The sequence below is a fragment of the Trypanosoma brucei genome, chromosome 10 (genome assembly GCF_000002445.2).
Source record: "Trypanosoma brucei brucei TREU927 chromosome 10, whole genome shotgun sequence".
NCBI classification, from domain to species: Eukaryota; Euglenozoa; class Kinetoplastea; order Trypanosomatida; family Trypanosomatidae; genus Trypanosoma; species Trypanosoma brucei.
In genome coordinates this window covers 3578394-3591325 of record NC_007283.1, presented here as the reverse complement: position 1 = coordinate 3591325, position 12932 = coordinate 3578394, and the positions used below count along the sequence as shown (strand labels likewise).

At 43.7% G+C, this 12932-nt stretch overlaps 3 protein-coding genes across 3 annotated transcripts, besides 32 other annotated features; 1 reads left to right on the top strand and 2 right to left on the bottom strand.

The window, feature by feature from the left end:
- Nucleotides 1-773: 773 nt before the first annotated feature.
- Nucleotides 774-834: a sequence feature (GA-rich).
- Nucleotides 835-847: 13 nt separating this feature from the next.
- Nucleotides 848-872: a microsatellite.
- Nucleotides 873-1915: 1043 nt separating this feature from the next.
- Tb10.61.1590 (intraflagellar transport protein component, putative) lies at nt 1916-3883 on the bottom strand (the record flags this gene model as incomplete). The annotated part of the gene is made up of 1 exon (XM_822881.1): nt 1916-3883. One exon carries the CDS (start codon nt 3881-3883, stop codon nt 1916-1918), a length of 1968 nt encoding a protein of 655 aa, XP_827974.1.
- A 395-nt stretch (nt 3884-4278) lies between these two features.
- Nucleotides 4279-4324: a sequence feature (CT-rich).
- Nucleotides 4325-4475: 151 nt separating this feature from the next.
- Nucleotides 4476-4498: a microsatellite.
- A 183-nt stretch (nt 4499-4681) lies between these two features.
- Nucleotides 4682-4709: a sequence feature (AT_rich).
- A 434-nt stretch (nt 4710-5143) lies between these two features.
- Nucleotides 5144-5242: a microsatellite.
- Nucleotides 5243-5309: 67 nt separating this feature from the next.
- Nucleotides 5310-5359: a microsatellite.
- A 33-nt stretch (nt 5360-5392) lies between these two features.
- Nucleotides 5393-5416: a microsatellite.
- Nucleotides 5417-5737: 321 nt separating this feature from the next.
- Nucleotides 5738-5758: a sequence feature (AT_rich).
- A 257-nt stretch (nt 5759-6015) lies between these two features.
- Nucleotides 6016-6039: a microsatellite.
- A 199-nt stretch (nt 6040-6238) lies between these two features.
- Nucleotides 6239-6279: a repeat region.
- A 770-nt stretch (nt 6280-7049) lies between these two features.
- Tb10.61.1630 (uncharacterized protein) lies at nt 7050-8348 on the bottom strand (the record flags this gene model as incomplete). The annotated part of the gene is made up of 1 exon (XM_822880.1): nt 7050-8348. One exon carries the CDS (start codon nt 8346-8348, stop codon nt 7050-7052), a length of 1299 nt encoding a protein of 432 aa, XP_827973.1.
- A 582-nt stretch (nt 8349-8930) lies between these two features.
- Nucleotides 8931-9296, top strand: Tb10.61.1650 (hypothetical protein; the record flags this gene model as incomplete). Its single annotated transcript, XM_822879.1, has 1 exon — nt 8931-9296. The coding sequence occupies one exon, from the start codon at nt 8931-8933 to the stop codon at nt 9294-9296; it is 366 nt and encodes a 121-aa protein (XP_827972.1).
- Nucleotides 9183-9210: a microsatellite.
- Nucleotides 9297-9442: 146 nt separating the features above from the next.
- Nucleotides 9443-9492: a sequence feature (A-rich).
- Nucleotides 9493-9800: 308 nt separating this feature from the next.
- Nucleotides 9801-9853: a sequence feature (A-rich).
- Nucleotides 9854-9856: 3 nt separating this feature from the next.
- Nucleotides 9857-9929: a sequence feature (T-rich).
- Nucleotides 9930-9982: 53 nt separating this feature from the next.
- Nucleotides 9983-10002: a microsatellite.
- A 96-nt stretch (nt 10003-10098) lies between these two features.
- Nucleotides 10099-10166: a microsatellite.
- Nucleotides 10167-10251: 85 nt separating this feature from the next.
- Nucleotides 10252-10287: a microsatellite.
- A 172-nt stretch (nt 10288-10459) lies between these two features.
- Nucleotides 10460-10508: a sequence feature (A-rich).
- A 53-nt stretch (nt 10509-10561) lies between these two features.
- Nucleotides 10562-10631: a microsatellite.
- Nucleotides 10632-10788: 157 nt separating this feature from the next.
- Nucleotides 10789-10878: a sequence feature (T-rich).
- Nucleotides 10879-11038: 160 nt separating this feature from the next.
- Nucleotides 11039-11076: a sequence feature (T-rich).
- A 130-nt stretch (nt 11077-11206) lies between these two features.
- Nucleotides 11207-11255: a microsatellite.
- Nucleotides 11256-11326: 71 nt separating this feature from the next.
- Nucleotides 11327-11360: a microsatellite.
- A 113-nt stretch (nt 11361-11473) lies between these two features.
- Nucleotides 11474-11537: a sequence feature (T-rich).
- Nucleotides 11538-11855: 318 nt separating this feature from the next.
- Nucleotides 11856-11878: a microsatellite.
- Nucleotides 11879-11924: 46 nt separating this feature from the next.
- Nucleotides 11925-11952: a microsatellite.
- Nucleotides 11953-12017: 65 nt separating this feature from the next.
- Nucleotides 12018-12045: a sequence feature (AT_rich).
- Nucleotides 12046-12274: 229 nt separating this feature from the next.
- Nucleotides 12275-12317: a microsatellite.
- A 147-nt stretch (nt 12318-12464) lies between these two features.
- Nucleotides 12465-12512: a sequence feature (T-rich).
- A 308-nt stretch (nt 12513-12820) lies between these two features.
- Nucleotides 12821-12868: a microsatellite.
- Nucleotides 12869-12895: 27 nt separating this feature from the next.
- Nucleotides 12896-12920: a microsatellite.
- Nucleotides 12921-12932: the final 12 nt, after the last annotated feature.

The following is a 12932-nucleotide window of genomic DNA, read 5'->3' as shown; positions in this document are numbered from 1 at the left end:
CCTTTGCCTTCAACTTCACTCAGTGCACCCGCAGAGCAAAAGCCCTCTTTTTTTTTTCTTCTTCCGAATATAAAATATTATCCCGTCACCTCTAGTGGCAGTAGTGAAACACCTAAAACGTACACACGCAAACCACCAAAAGCACCCAGGAGCTGGTAACCAAATTGACGACTTCTTTATTTGTTAGTAGTGTTCCTTCTAACTCTTCTTTCCTTTTGTCTTTGTTGCTCCACTCTTGACGACACTTCACCGGTACATTTACATATTAGAGGCGTGGCAAAGCAAAAGCGGGGAAAGGTAAAAAGGAAAAGTTAGCATGCATAATAACAGCATTATATTACAATAAAGAAAAAAGAGTTTTTTAATGGTGGCAGAACATGCAAAACATGTATGGAATTTCAAACAGTCACATAAGTGTTGCAGTGCACATACGCGCTTGGGTGTGCCTCCCCGCACGGAGGCAACGCGGCAACACGTGCACAGTTGGAAAAGAGGGGAGGAAGCTGAAAACATCTTTTTTTTTTTCTCCGTCACCGAAGCACCCGCAAAACTCTGCAATTCCACAGCATTGCGGACAAACACACATACACAAACACCTACGCACACCCGTTTGCAAAGAGAAAGGCATGCTGCTACGTCTAATTGGCACTCACCGAGGACAGAGCAAAACACGACACACAAAAACCAAAGAAAAGCGAAGCGATCATATAAGCAGCTAGCGGCTTAAGCCAACTGTATATCCTGCACTCAGCCCAAAGTCAACACCCATTCCTCTTCCCCTTCCTTTCTCTCCCCCTCCTCACCCCGCATTACCTTTGTCTTCTTTTTCTTTCCCCCCTTCTTGTGATTGTTATTGTTGTTGTTGTTGTTGTGTTTTTGCTATTTTCACACAATTCGGGTCCTCTTTGATCTCTGTCGTTGTTTTGCTTGTAAGCACGAGAATATATATAAATATATACTGAACGAAAAGACACAACTATACGGGCCGTTGCCATATTCCCTTTCTTCGCTTTCACCTCCTCCCCTGTTTCATTTCTTCCAGTCTGCTCCATGTGGCATCGGCGCCGTGTTGATAGAAGGGGGAAGAGGAGGGGAGAAAAAACGAAAAAGCAGTAAATTAGATATAAAGTTAAACATATTCCGAACACTCGGAGGGAAGGGGGAGGGGGTAAAGGAAAAATAAAAAGGAAACGGTCGGGTATTCTCAAAACTCTAAAGATAAGAAAGGGGCTGAAATAAATAAATAACGGGGACTCGCGTATAGAGACGCACAGAAGTGGCATACTCACTGAACTCACGGCGCCGACGAGTGATAACGATGTGCGCTGAGCCAAAAAAGAGTTGCAGCTACCAATATGTAGTGGAAATAAGGGGAAGATAACAACGCAAAACAAATCCAGTGACGCACTCCACTATGAGCGGCAACAACTCAATCAAAGGAACACACACGAACACAAGCTGAAGTTTGCCCACGCTCAACAGGTGGTTAGAAAATGTATGCAGACAAAACTTACCATATCAGAAGTTACAAGTCAACAGTTCCGGTTGTGCGGTCCATGCCCTAACTGGAGGCACTGCATTAACTTGAACCGTAACCCAGTAAAAATATACTAAATCACGAGGGAAGGAAGGGAGCTAACCCCCCTCTTCAGGTTCCGAACATAACCTCCACACAAAAGCAACGAACACAAGTGATCACCCTTATTCCTTCACTTTTCCCATCCCACCCGCTCACACCCACACTTCCTCTTTTTTTTTTCTCATGGCCCTCCGTATTCCTCTTTTTTTTCTTTTTTTTTGTGCCCTCCACACCCAAACCATCTATATTCACCCACCTTTCTTATCCCTTCCATTCTTCAGTAGTACTCATCTATCCCACCTTTGCCTCCTGTTTCCACCAGTAGAGCTCTCCACCTCAAAGCTCCTCAATTTCATAGACGAAATGGCGCGAATTGTTAACACCTCCTGCTACTTCACATACACCGCGCAGTGAATTTCCCTGAAGTATAGCAAGGAACACAAAGAATACCTGCTCACCCGCCGCACCACGCAGCGCCGTGCCGTACTCCATTGGGTATTCCCTCTCACCAGGGGGCCTGATGGTTCCTTCAAGGAGGGCTTCCTGGGCGGGGAATTGGTCGGACGACTCCTGTAGTGTCAGTTTTCCTGTAATGTCACCGCTACCAAAGTCCGCCCGGATTTCCAGCATCCACGGGACGTTGTTATCGAAGGGTGTTGCATCCTTATTTCCATTCTCATTGGTTAGCACCCGAATGACTCTCATCATACTTCCAGCCGCAGCCGCAGCCGCAGCATTCGTATCCGCGTTCATCCCATCTAACCCACTGGCTGATGAATTCCTCGGGCCTGCTGTACTCATCTTATACTGCATCACATGACGGAACACGTGGTCTAAAAGTGCACGAGGGTCGCGGTTTCGTGGACTCCGTAATTTCTTCGTGACACCAAGGATCTCCGACGCCTGAAGAATGTAAAAGTGAACATCCTCTGCCTTACATTTGTTGGTCAACTGGCTCAACCGCACTTTATCAGGGGCAAACTCTTCGTCCAGGTCGAAAAGATCCAAAGCCGGCTGCATAGGGTCGCGATGTGTTGGTTCAAAGACAGCAGGTTTGACGGGTGGCAAAGGTGTTAAGAATTCCGGGGGGATAAGTGTCAGAGGCTCCTGCTTCACGTTAAGTTTCTCATACGCCTCAACAACCTCTGGAATCATATCTGTATCAAGTTTAAATGTCTCGATTTGGAATAATTTAGTGAAATCACGTGGGAGTTCCTCCTGCTGCTCGACAGCAACACGCAGCCGCTCCGAAAGGGATGCAATATCAGGTACGTGATGGTAGTCCGTTATATCGGGCTCATCAGCATCGATTTGGTTTAATTTAATATGATGGTTCATATAGTCAAAGAGAACAGTAGATAACAGCTCATTTTCTTCTTTTCCAAGCCAAGAGTCCTCAAGAAGGAGACCGGTACCAACGAGGAGCAGTTTGCCTCGCTTCCTTCGCCCATTGTGCTCCGCCTCATCACTATTTTCCCATACAACGGCAATGGGACGGTTAAGTGGGTACGCCATGAAACCACTGCTAAGAATTGGCACTGCGGAACGGTTGACATTGAAACTCAAACCGTGCGGGTAGACAAAAGTTAAGTTAGTTGGAGCCTCCGCTGCAGCCTCGTCCACTAGTTGTTGCTGCATAGCCATTGCTGCGACCGTCGTTGCCGCGTTGCCGAGAGCACCAGCCGTAGCAGTGCGGTTGAGCGTCGTTGGGGCGCCGCGGTTTCCAAACGGGGCGGTGCCGCCCATGGCAAAACCCGTGCGGTAGCCCTGGTAGCCGGTGACTCCAGGAACATTTTTACCTGCCGCTTTGTTGATAGCCCGGTTTGTTATACCATTGACAACACAAACCTCCTTAGGGTGAAGGTACTTGTTCATGACCGTACGAACCACGCAATCCTCATTGAGTGTAATACCAGTCCACTCCTCCAACGTGCCGTTGAGGTATGAGTAGCGGCCCCCGTGGCCATCTCCGAAGAGCATAATAACAGAACCGCCCTGCTGAACGTATTCCCGAATAACCGAAAGATCCTCCGTACTCAACCTCTCTTGGGGTGAGCCGAAGACAACAATATCATACGGCGCGAGACGATCCATGCTGATATCCTCCTTGTTAACATCTACCGTACAAAACTGCCGGAGCCGCCGCGTCAACTGCTTGTACCCCTTGTTTGGGTGAAATAACTCCCTTCTGCAAACGTTGAAGAGTATCTTTGGTGGATGCTCCCTCAACCCGGCACCCGCCGTTGGACCATTCGACGTTTCCTCGCCATCGGCCGCAATAGTGACCCTTGGGGCATCCGTCATGGCAAAGTAGTTGTGAGTGTACGATTTTTTTCTTTTTGTTTGAGATTTAATTAAATGCAAATAAAGAAACAGTCAACGGCAGCAACAAAAATATGTGTATAAACACCCTAATCTATGATACGCTGAAGCTTGTGAGTGTACGGATAACCTTCAAGAATTGCTCCTCAACCGTTCTTCCTCTCTGTTATATATTATTACCTCCTATTCTCAGTGGCTTTTCCTTTTGTTTTTGTTTTGCTCCTCCTTTTCTCCCTTAGTGACAATGCAAAAATTAGTAAAGGGGGGTAAGTAAAGAGTAGTGACGAAAAGAAAACAATGGTCAAAAAATTGGACACTGAAAGTAAATAAAGATCAATCACACGGCACCCAACGCCTATGAAAGAAAAGTACGATAAAGACAGAGACAGAGAGAGAGAGAGAGAGAAAAAAGAAAGAAAAAGAAATGCCATTACACAACTCGCTATCCACATGACAAAATGTGCAAGACCAAAACAAATGGAAGACGCAACGCACAATTCATAGGCACCGAACACTGCTTCAGTTAGTGCATGGTCGCGCACATACAGAGAGAGAGGGGAGAGGGGAAACGATAGTTGTTGTTGTTGTTGTTGTTGTATCACAGCAACGTGAGAACCGCACTGCTCATCTCCCAAAATTACACGACACTTTATTAACACACACAAACACTTTTCCGTGACGGGCAGTGCTGACTGTTCCATCAATACCACAGACCTCTAACTTATAAATAACCCCTATTCTCCCTGGTTGTACTCCTGCTAAATGTTGCCTACATCCCACAAAAAATAATAATAATAATGTAAATAAACAGCGCACAGTACGCGTCTGTCATTGATGTAGTGATTTCAGTGCAACGACTCTACCCTCCTTCCCGACCCAAATGCCAACATAAAGACAGTAGTTTACTAGGGCGCGCCCGGTCGGAACAACCACACACTAGGGGGGGGGGAAATCACGAAAGTTAAGAAGAAGAAGAAGAAGGGAAAAAGCAGGAGTGACTTGAACAGGTAGCACAGAGAGCTATATGTGAACGGCACATGCACGTACATATATATATCTATATATATATCAAAAGCAAGAGAGAGAGAGAGAGAAAACCGCCCTAATACTATCCTTTCTTGCCTACGCAAACGCGTACATGAAAGGGGTTTACTGGTTTAATTTTTCCCTTGGTACGCGTTTGCAGGAGAGCGACGGCACAAGGAGAGCAACCAGACAGTCGCATGCAATAGACGCTTGTGGTAAACATATGCATATGCATATACATATTTATATATGTATATGTGTATATGTGTATATATATATACAAACATATATATATATATATATATACGTATATGTTTCACATTACCCACATCCCATCTACGCTACTGCCAACAACAACAGTAGCAAATTGAAACGAAAATGGTATATATATTTATACAAATATATATATAGGTATATATATGTATAGATATAAAGGAACCGAGGGGGGCTGTCGATAATCGTTTTTTGTTGTTGTTCTTGTTGTTGTTGAACTGACAAGAGTAAGAAAGGGAAAAATAAAATTCAGAAATGAAGAAGGGGGTGAAAAGGAAAGGAAAGTAAAACAGCAGAAATTGAAAAAGTGTGGAAAAAGACACCAAATGCATGGTGTTGGAGCAATCCGTGCTGCAATGGTGAGTAGAATAACTCTTACACTCTTGTGCATTATACTTCACGAGTACGCTGAGCATATGTAAGTATGTATAAGTACAACGAGATTCCTACCTAATCATTGTTTTCCTCGATTTCTTATTTCCCCTTTATCTGTCGCTTCATTTTATTTGTCTCATTTTAACCTTTTTTTTTCAGCCGTTATTATATATATATATTTATGTATCTGCCTCTCATTTTTTTTGACCTTCTACGAAATACTGTTGGGACTTCAATTCTGGAGTAAAATATGCGTGCGTCCGTCCCTACGCACATTTATACGTGTTAAGGTGAGATGTATACTCGCCACATTTTTTTTAAAAAGTAATTCCCACTTCCCCCTTCACATCTCCCCCTTGCAAACACACATACGCACAAAGAGATAAACTGAGAAGAAGGGGAAGGAGAAAAGTGCGGAAGGGTTGGCAAAACAAACCGAGACAAAAAGAAAAACAAAAACAAAATCGCGCCCACACGAGAAAAAAAAAAGAATGGAGGGAGAGGGAAAGAGGAAAGAGTACAGGACAACAACAACAACAACAAAGAGATGAAATGAAATGAAGTGAAAAACAAAAAAAACAAAAACTGCCTCTCCCCCGCCCTCTCCACAATTTTCTCTGGCAACTTGCCGACTGCATATAGCAGGGGCTTGAGTGGGTGGGTAGAAAGATGAAAGGAAAGAGAGAGAAAGAGAAAGAGAAAGACATATAAAAATGAAAGCGCATGGGATGTAGGGATGCAGTTGTGCTGGATATAACACAAAGAAAAAAATAACCACAAGATCCTCAACATGTTTTCTCCAACATATCTGCCCCTTCGCACCATATCTTTGGATCAACACAACTGCTCATTCTCTCTTTTTTCTTCCTTTCTTTTTCCCCCGATCCAGTTCGGTTTAATCAATTTGGCGGATTGGCATGTGCACACCGCTTTATAATCCTTTTCTTTTTCACTTGAAAAGTTAAGTGTTTCCTTCTTTTGCACCCTCCTCCTTCGGGTTCGTCCGCTTACCGTCGTCAAACTTAGTTTAAGATGAAATAAAGTAAATAAAGCACGGGATAAAAATACACATGTCCGTGAGGGCTCCCCTTCGCTCCGCTCGATCGGTTCCTCACTATCACGTAAAACAAAAACTTTCTCCCTCTTACCTTTTTTTTTCGATAAAAATCCCCTCAAATACCTTCTGCGGTCCATTTCAAATCTCGCAGTAAAAAACTCTTTTTACCCTCCTTGTCTCAAGACTCGTCGAATTGAGTTAGCTGTTTAATTTTTTTTTCTCCCTCTCTCTCTTAAATCCACTATACCACCAGCTCGCCCTACTCTCTTTTTTTTTTCCTTTTCTACTCCTGTTTTACTCATTTTTTTTTCTGTTTTCACCATCCACTCGCCCTCCTTCCTTCCTCCCCCCCCCCCCGGGCCAGCTCTCCGTCTCCCGGCACTCGCCTATACGTGACCAGCTTTTCGCTACAACAGCTTAAGTACTTCCCTCAGAAGGTTCCGGAGCCTCCATTACTTCCCGCTCCGTCCTTTCGCCTCCCGTCGCCTCTTGAGGTGATGTGTCGGGTGGCGCTGCCTTCAGTTCCTTCACCGCTTCCGCCTCCACATCGCCCCCTGCACACGCATCCGTCTTTACACTGCTACATTTGCTGGACTCTCTCGCACCTTTCTTCGCCTTGGTGCTGGTGGACTGGCCCTTCTCCTCCGAACGAGGAGTTGTAGTGGGATTTGCTCCGGAACCTCCTCTTCCTGTTGCAGTGGGTGTGGCAATATCGGCATTTGCGGTGGAATTGTTAGCGGTGTTGTTGCCGCTATTAATGCCCCCGCCCCCACGCTGGTCACCGTAGCGAGGATAAGCAGAGCTGACATGAAGCTCCTTGCAGTGTTGTCCAAAGCGGCACTTACCCTTAATGTAGTTGAGGCACGCTCCATACGGGTAATTAGCGAAGGCACAGTCCTCCAAGAAGTTGCATCGACCATACACTCGAAGGCAAGGATGTTTCCTGTTGGAATTCTTCCCGGTAAATCCAGAAACCTGCGGTTGTTGTGCCTGCCGGTTTTCCCACCGCCGTGCGGTAGCACCGTTGGGGTTGCTGGTAACTGCCTGTGCATTGGAACTGTGCACACCGCTAACTCCCGGGGTGGTAGCTGCACTTACCATCGCTGTTTCCACATCTGATGCCTGTATGGCTGATGTACCGGGTCCACGCTCGTCACCGGCCCAGTTGAGGTTACTCCCCACCCCCTTGCTTCCCACTTCACCTTGCTGAAGCGGTTTGAAGGGTGGTATCGGAGTGCGCACAGAAACCGGTGGCACATCCATGGGGCAAACTTGTTGAAGCATTTTTACAAGCCGGCTCAACGTTTGGTTGGGGACCAGTACATCTAGCAGTTCCTCCTTTGTTAATTGCGAGTATGCCTTGGTCTGAGAACTGGCACATTCCCGCAGGTAATCACGGATGAGTTCACTCTCGTATGTGAAGCCATCTGAAGCCACAACCGGCTCATTGACAGTGGCGTATTGTTCAACGACTCGTTTCACCGCGACGATACTATTTTGTGCGGCGACAAGTTTGTTGCGCAGTTCATCACGCTCCTTCACGGCCTTGTTGTACATTAGTCTTGTATTTTCCAAGGTCTCCTCTAGATTGTGCGCAATCCCGAGAAGTTGCGGCAGGGAACTGCGGTGGTTGTTGAAACCGTCTTGCAGCACCTTTGCGACATTCCACACTAACGGTGGGGTTTCCGGTCCACCACTAGACTGGTTACCGTACATGATCCACCGCGAAAGATTTGCTTTTGTTTCCAGTACGCGTACAGCTACTTGATCTCTCGTGTACGCGCTTGCGCGTGATTATTGTCTCTTATTTGCTTCTACTTGTGGTGCTAAACCGAGGCGCGCCCCTACGTGGAATTGAGTGTCGCCAAGGGTATGAAAATATAAAAAAAACTATATATACATATATATGCATGTGTGTGTGAGCGAGAGAGATAACAGCATGTGAAAAGTAGAAATAAAAACATGAGACAATACCCTTAACAAAGGGGCGTAACCGCAGTAAAAGTAGCAAGACACGAAATAAGGTCGGGGGAATCATTTGTTGGGGTGGGGAAGGAGGGAATAGGATGGCGATTACAAACAAACAACAAAACTCTCGGTTGCAAGTCCGTGCAGCGCACTGCACTCCTCCACCCTCAGCAGCACAATCGAATCGTTCAACCTGATGAAGAAGATCATCAAAATTGGAGCAAATAAACATGAAAAGACTCCCACAAATATCTACAGAGTCAACTCTGCAACAACAGGAGGGCGTCGGTGGAGCCCCCCCCCCCCCAACACCCTGCAAGAAACGTCAAAATGGAACACAAATCACATCGCAATAGCACCACGCTGGCAGGTCATTGTCCATTTTGTTCCGATTTCTACCCCCACGCACGTACACATACGCACCTCTATGGCTTACCTTCCCACAGAACTTCCCTTGCAAACCACCCACCCTCCCCCTTCGTGAAGCCGTTAAATAACACAATTTATTTTTCCCTCCACACGTGTATATGCACGGAAAGGCAATCCTACCCGCACGTATGGAATTCCCTCTCCCTCTACAACCCACCACCACCACCACCACTACCACTACACTCTCCTCATGAGCCCACGGTGGTGGTGTCTGGTTTCATTAACCCCAACCCATCTCCTCCCCTGCATCACATTATGCACAAATGAAATAAAAGCGATGCCCAAGTCGCTGCACAGTCATTTCCGGCATGCGGGAACCGGTTTAAAAAGCCACATCAGGTAAACAAAAGACGGAGAGAAGAGATGGGAGGTGGGGCGATATAATGAAATAGGGAAGAGGGGAGGGAGAGGTGTTTCTTTTTTTTTTTTTCTTTCTCTCTTCCTCTTTTCTCTTTTTTTTTTTAAGGGGTTTTGCGGATCAGGGAAGTAAAGGATGAACAATGATAACATCTCATACTTTCTCGCTTCACTGTTATATAGACATACACTTTTATACAAAGAAGCAAAAAGTAAAAAAATAAAAAAGAAAAAAGAAAACAATAGGGCGACAAAAAGATGAGAATATCATAACAGTAGTCATGCCGTTCAGATAAGTGCGAGAAAAACAACAATAAACAGACAGCAGTACAGTTAAGACAGATGGAGGGGGAGAGAGAGTATGGTGGAAGAGTATGTGAAGCGTACGTAACAACAGCAAATGATACTCGTGTGTTCTCTCTTCTTCTTTTCATTTTTCTCATTTTTTTTTTCGTTTTCCTTTCGTTAACAAGAAAGAAAAAAGAAAAGGAAGAGGTAACAAAAAAAAAAGAAATGAAATGAAATGAAAAAGAAAAAAGAAAAGCATGCAGGTCTGCAAGTTTCTGCTTCCCTCCTCCTCCTCCTCTAGAAGAAGAAGCAGCAGCAGCAGCAGCAGTTGTAGTTGTGCTATGTCACTGTAGAAAAGAAAGGAGAAATGTTTATGCGCGTGTGTTTGGTATGTATGAGAGGCAGGAAAGGAGGCATGAAAAGTAAAGTAAAAAAGAAAAGAAAAGAAAAGTACAAAAATAAAAATAAAAATAAAAATAAAAATAAAAACAAGGGCAGAACGAAACTGACTAGAGAGTTTGAACGCACGCCAAACAAACGCATGAAAAAAAAACAAAAACACCCACTCAACTTATACATTTATTTATTTATTTGTTTGTTTGTTTTTTTCTTTGAAGCACAGAAATGTGTGATTACCCTTCGCATTCTCCGCAAATACGCGGACACATGGGGATATCCAAACACTTGTTTCTGCAAAAATAAGATCTTCCATGGAACTCACACAATAACTTCGTGTCACCCAGGTTTATTTGCTTCCTTTTGTACCTGCCTTATTATTATTATTAGTTTTTTTTTGTTTTGCTTCGTTTCTTCTTTTTTTTTTTCGTTTTATTTCCACCTTCCGTGTTTATATAGAAACGGTACTGGTGGTGAAGGTGAGGGAAAACACAAACACACACAAACACACACACACAAGCAAACAAACAAACAAAAAAAACACAAAAAAAAACAAACGAAAAAGGGGGAAGCAAAATCACGCACATATTCAACTACAAACGCGAAGACATAATGTTTCTACCATCCGAACATTCACAACTTCCTTCACGCAGAATACGGTAACCAAAGAGCAAAAGATGCCCAAACTCATAACATATACAAAATTTCAAAGAACCTGAACAGAAGAGGGAAAAAAAACTAAAAAAACTTTAAAAAACGCAGAAGAAGAATGACAAAAGAAAAACAAAACAAAAAAGAAAAAGAAAAATGTCGCCATCTATTCCCCCTGCAAACGTTGCGCATATTATTCTGTGTTTACATGTTTTTTTTTCCTTTGCATTCTCTGTGAGATTTTGAGCGACAGCATGCGCGCATGAGCAAATCCTCAGCAACGCTTGTGAAGCCACGCGGGGGACGAGGAAGCTGACAACAACAACAACAACAAAAAGAAAAAGAAAAAGAAAGAAGAGTAAAGTCTGTGAAGAGTCCAACATATAAATAAAATGAACCCACATTTCTCTCTCCAACATCACTTGCACACGGAAACCAATTCAGTCCACCGTTAACATGACGCTCCTGCTCATTCTCTCGCTCAAAAAACAAAACAAAACAAAAAAGAAAAAAAGAAAAGAAAAGAAAAGGAAAACGGACATCCAAAGAGGAAGACAAGCACGACGGTTGCGCAATGCGAAAGTGTCACTCTCTCCCTCCCTCACATTATTATTATTACCACTATTATTTTTATTATTACTCCTTTCCACCCTTTTTTTTCTTTCCTTTACTTTCCTCACCGCCTTTCATGGCAACATTTCGCCCTATTTAACAAAGCTCCCCCACGACTCCTCACACCTCTCCCTCCCCACACAAAAAAAAAAGGAAAAGAAAACCAACAACACCAACAACAACCAGAAACAAAATAAAAAGCAACACTCCCCCCTTGTTATTATCGTTGTTAAACCAGCCCTTTCCCCACACTTAATCAAACCTTTCTTTTACTAGTAATAATCTCCCTCTCTAATATTGGCATCCCCTTCCACCCGTGTTTCCTTTTCTCATAAGACATTTTATGGAATTTTGTTTTTTCTCCTCCTCCTCCTCCTTTTATATCCCCTTTCATTTTCCCTTTTATTTCCTTTTGTCATGTTGTTTATTTGATTCAGTTGTTCTTGCTTGGTTACATGCGCCTGCATTTCCCACCCTTTTCTTTTCCCTCTTCTTTTCTCCTGCTCCCCATTCATACCCGTTTATATATATATATATATATATATTCTTAACTTCATTTATTCAATTACATTCACTCGCATACTTTTCTTTTCCCCTTCCATCCCCTCCCCTCCCCTCCGTTGCGTGACGTTACGTTATTTACTCTTTTATTTGCTTTTGTTGTAATTCATTTCTTTCTCTTTCTTTAAATATATATATATATATATTATTTCTTCTCTCCTCCAGTTGAAGTTCCGACGAGAAGACGCGACCGGAGGCGGAGTTTGTGCGTGCGTGTGTGAGGAAAAATAAGCACATCGTACCGAATCGAAGAGGGGAAACTGTGGAGGAAACATAAAAGGAAAACTTTAATTCAAAACAAACAAACGAAAAATGAGAAATGCAACCATCAACGACAACGTCAACAATGAGAGAATCGAGGTGAGGAAAATATTTTTAAAAAAACGAAACAAAAAAAAAGCAAAAAAAAACAAAAAGAACAAACAGTTATTACCAAGAAGATAAAAGTGAAAACAAAACGACCGACCGAACAAAACAGCAGTTTTCTTCCCTTCCGCATCCTCAGGTAAAAGCATGTGAAATTTATCCCGGGCAACACCAACTACAACATAACCACGGATACAAGGGAGAAAATCAAAATCCTAAACAAAACAAAACAAAAAAAAAGAAAGAAAAGCAGCAGTGCGGCTCGAGTTGTGGACCCCAAAAAGCACATCAACACAACGAAAACGCCGCAGCCCCCGACACGTTGAGGTAACCGGCCGTATGATGCATCACCTCATTTATTTTAACCTCCAACTTCATTCTTCTCCACCCTCCACTGACGAGTCACTGGCTTTCACTTGCATGTTATTCTCACACAACCCGTGGTACCCAAACCCACCACGACTCAGTACCTCACAAACGCAAGCACTAACACGTTCACATAAATGTTCACTTACACTTTCAGTTTTTTTTTCCTTCTCATTTAACCCTCTGAAGCAGAAATATATGTATGTATACATCCTTTGGTATATATATGTATATGCATATATCAATCGAGAGAAAACGTAACAATGTCTCACACACACACACACACACACGCACGCCCCTTTCATA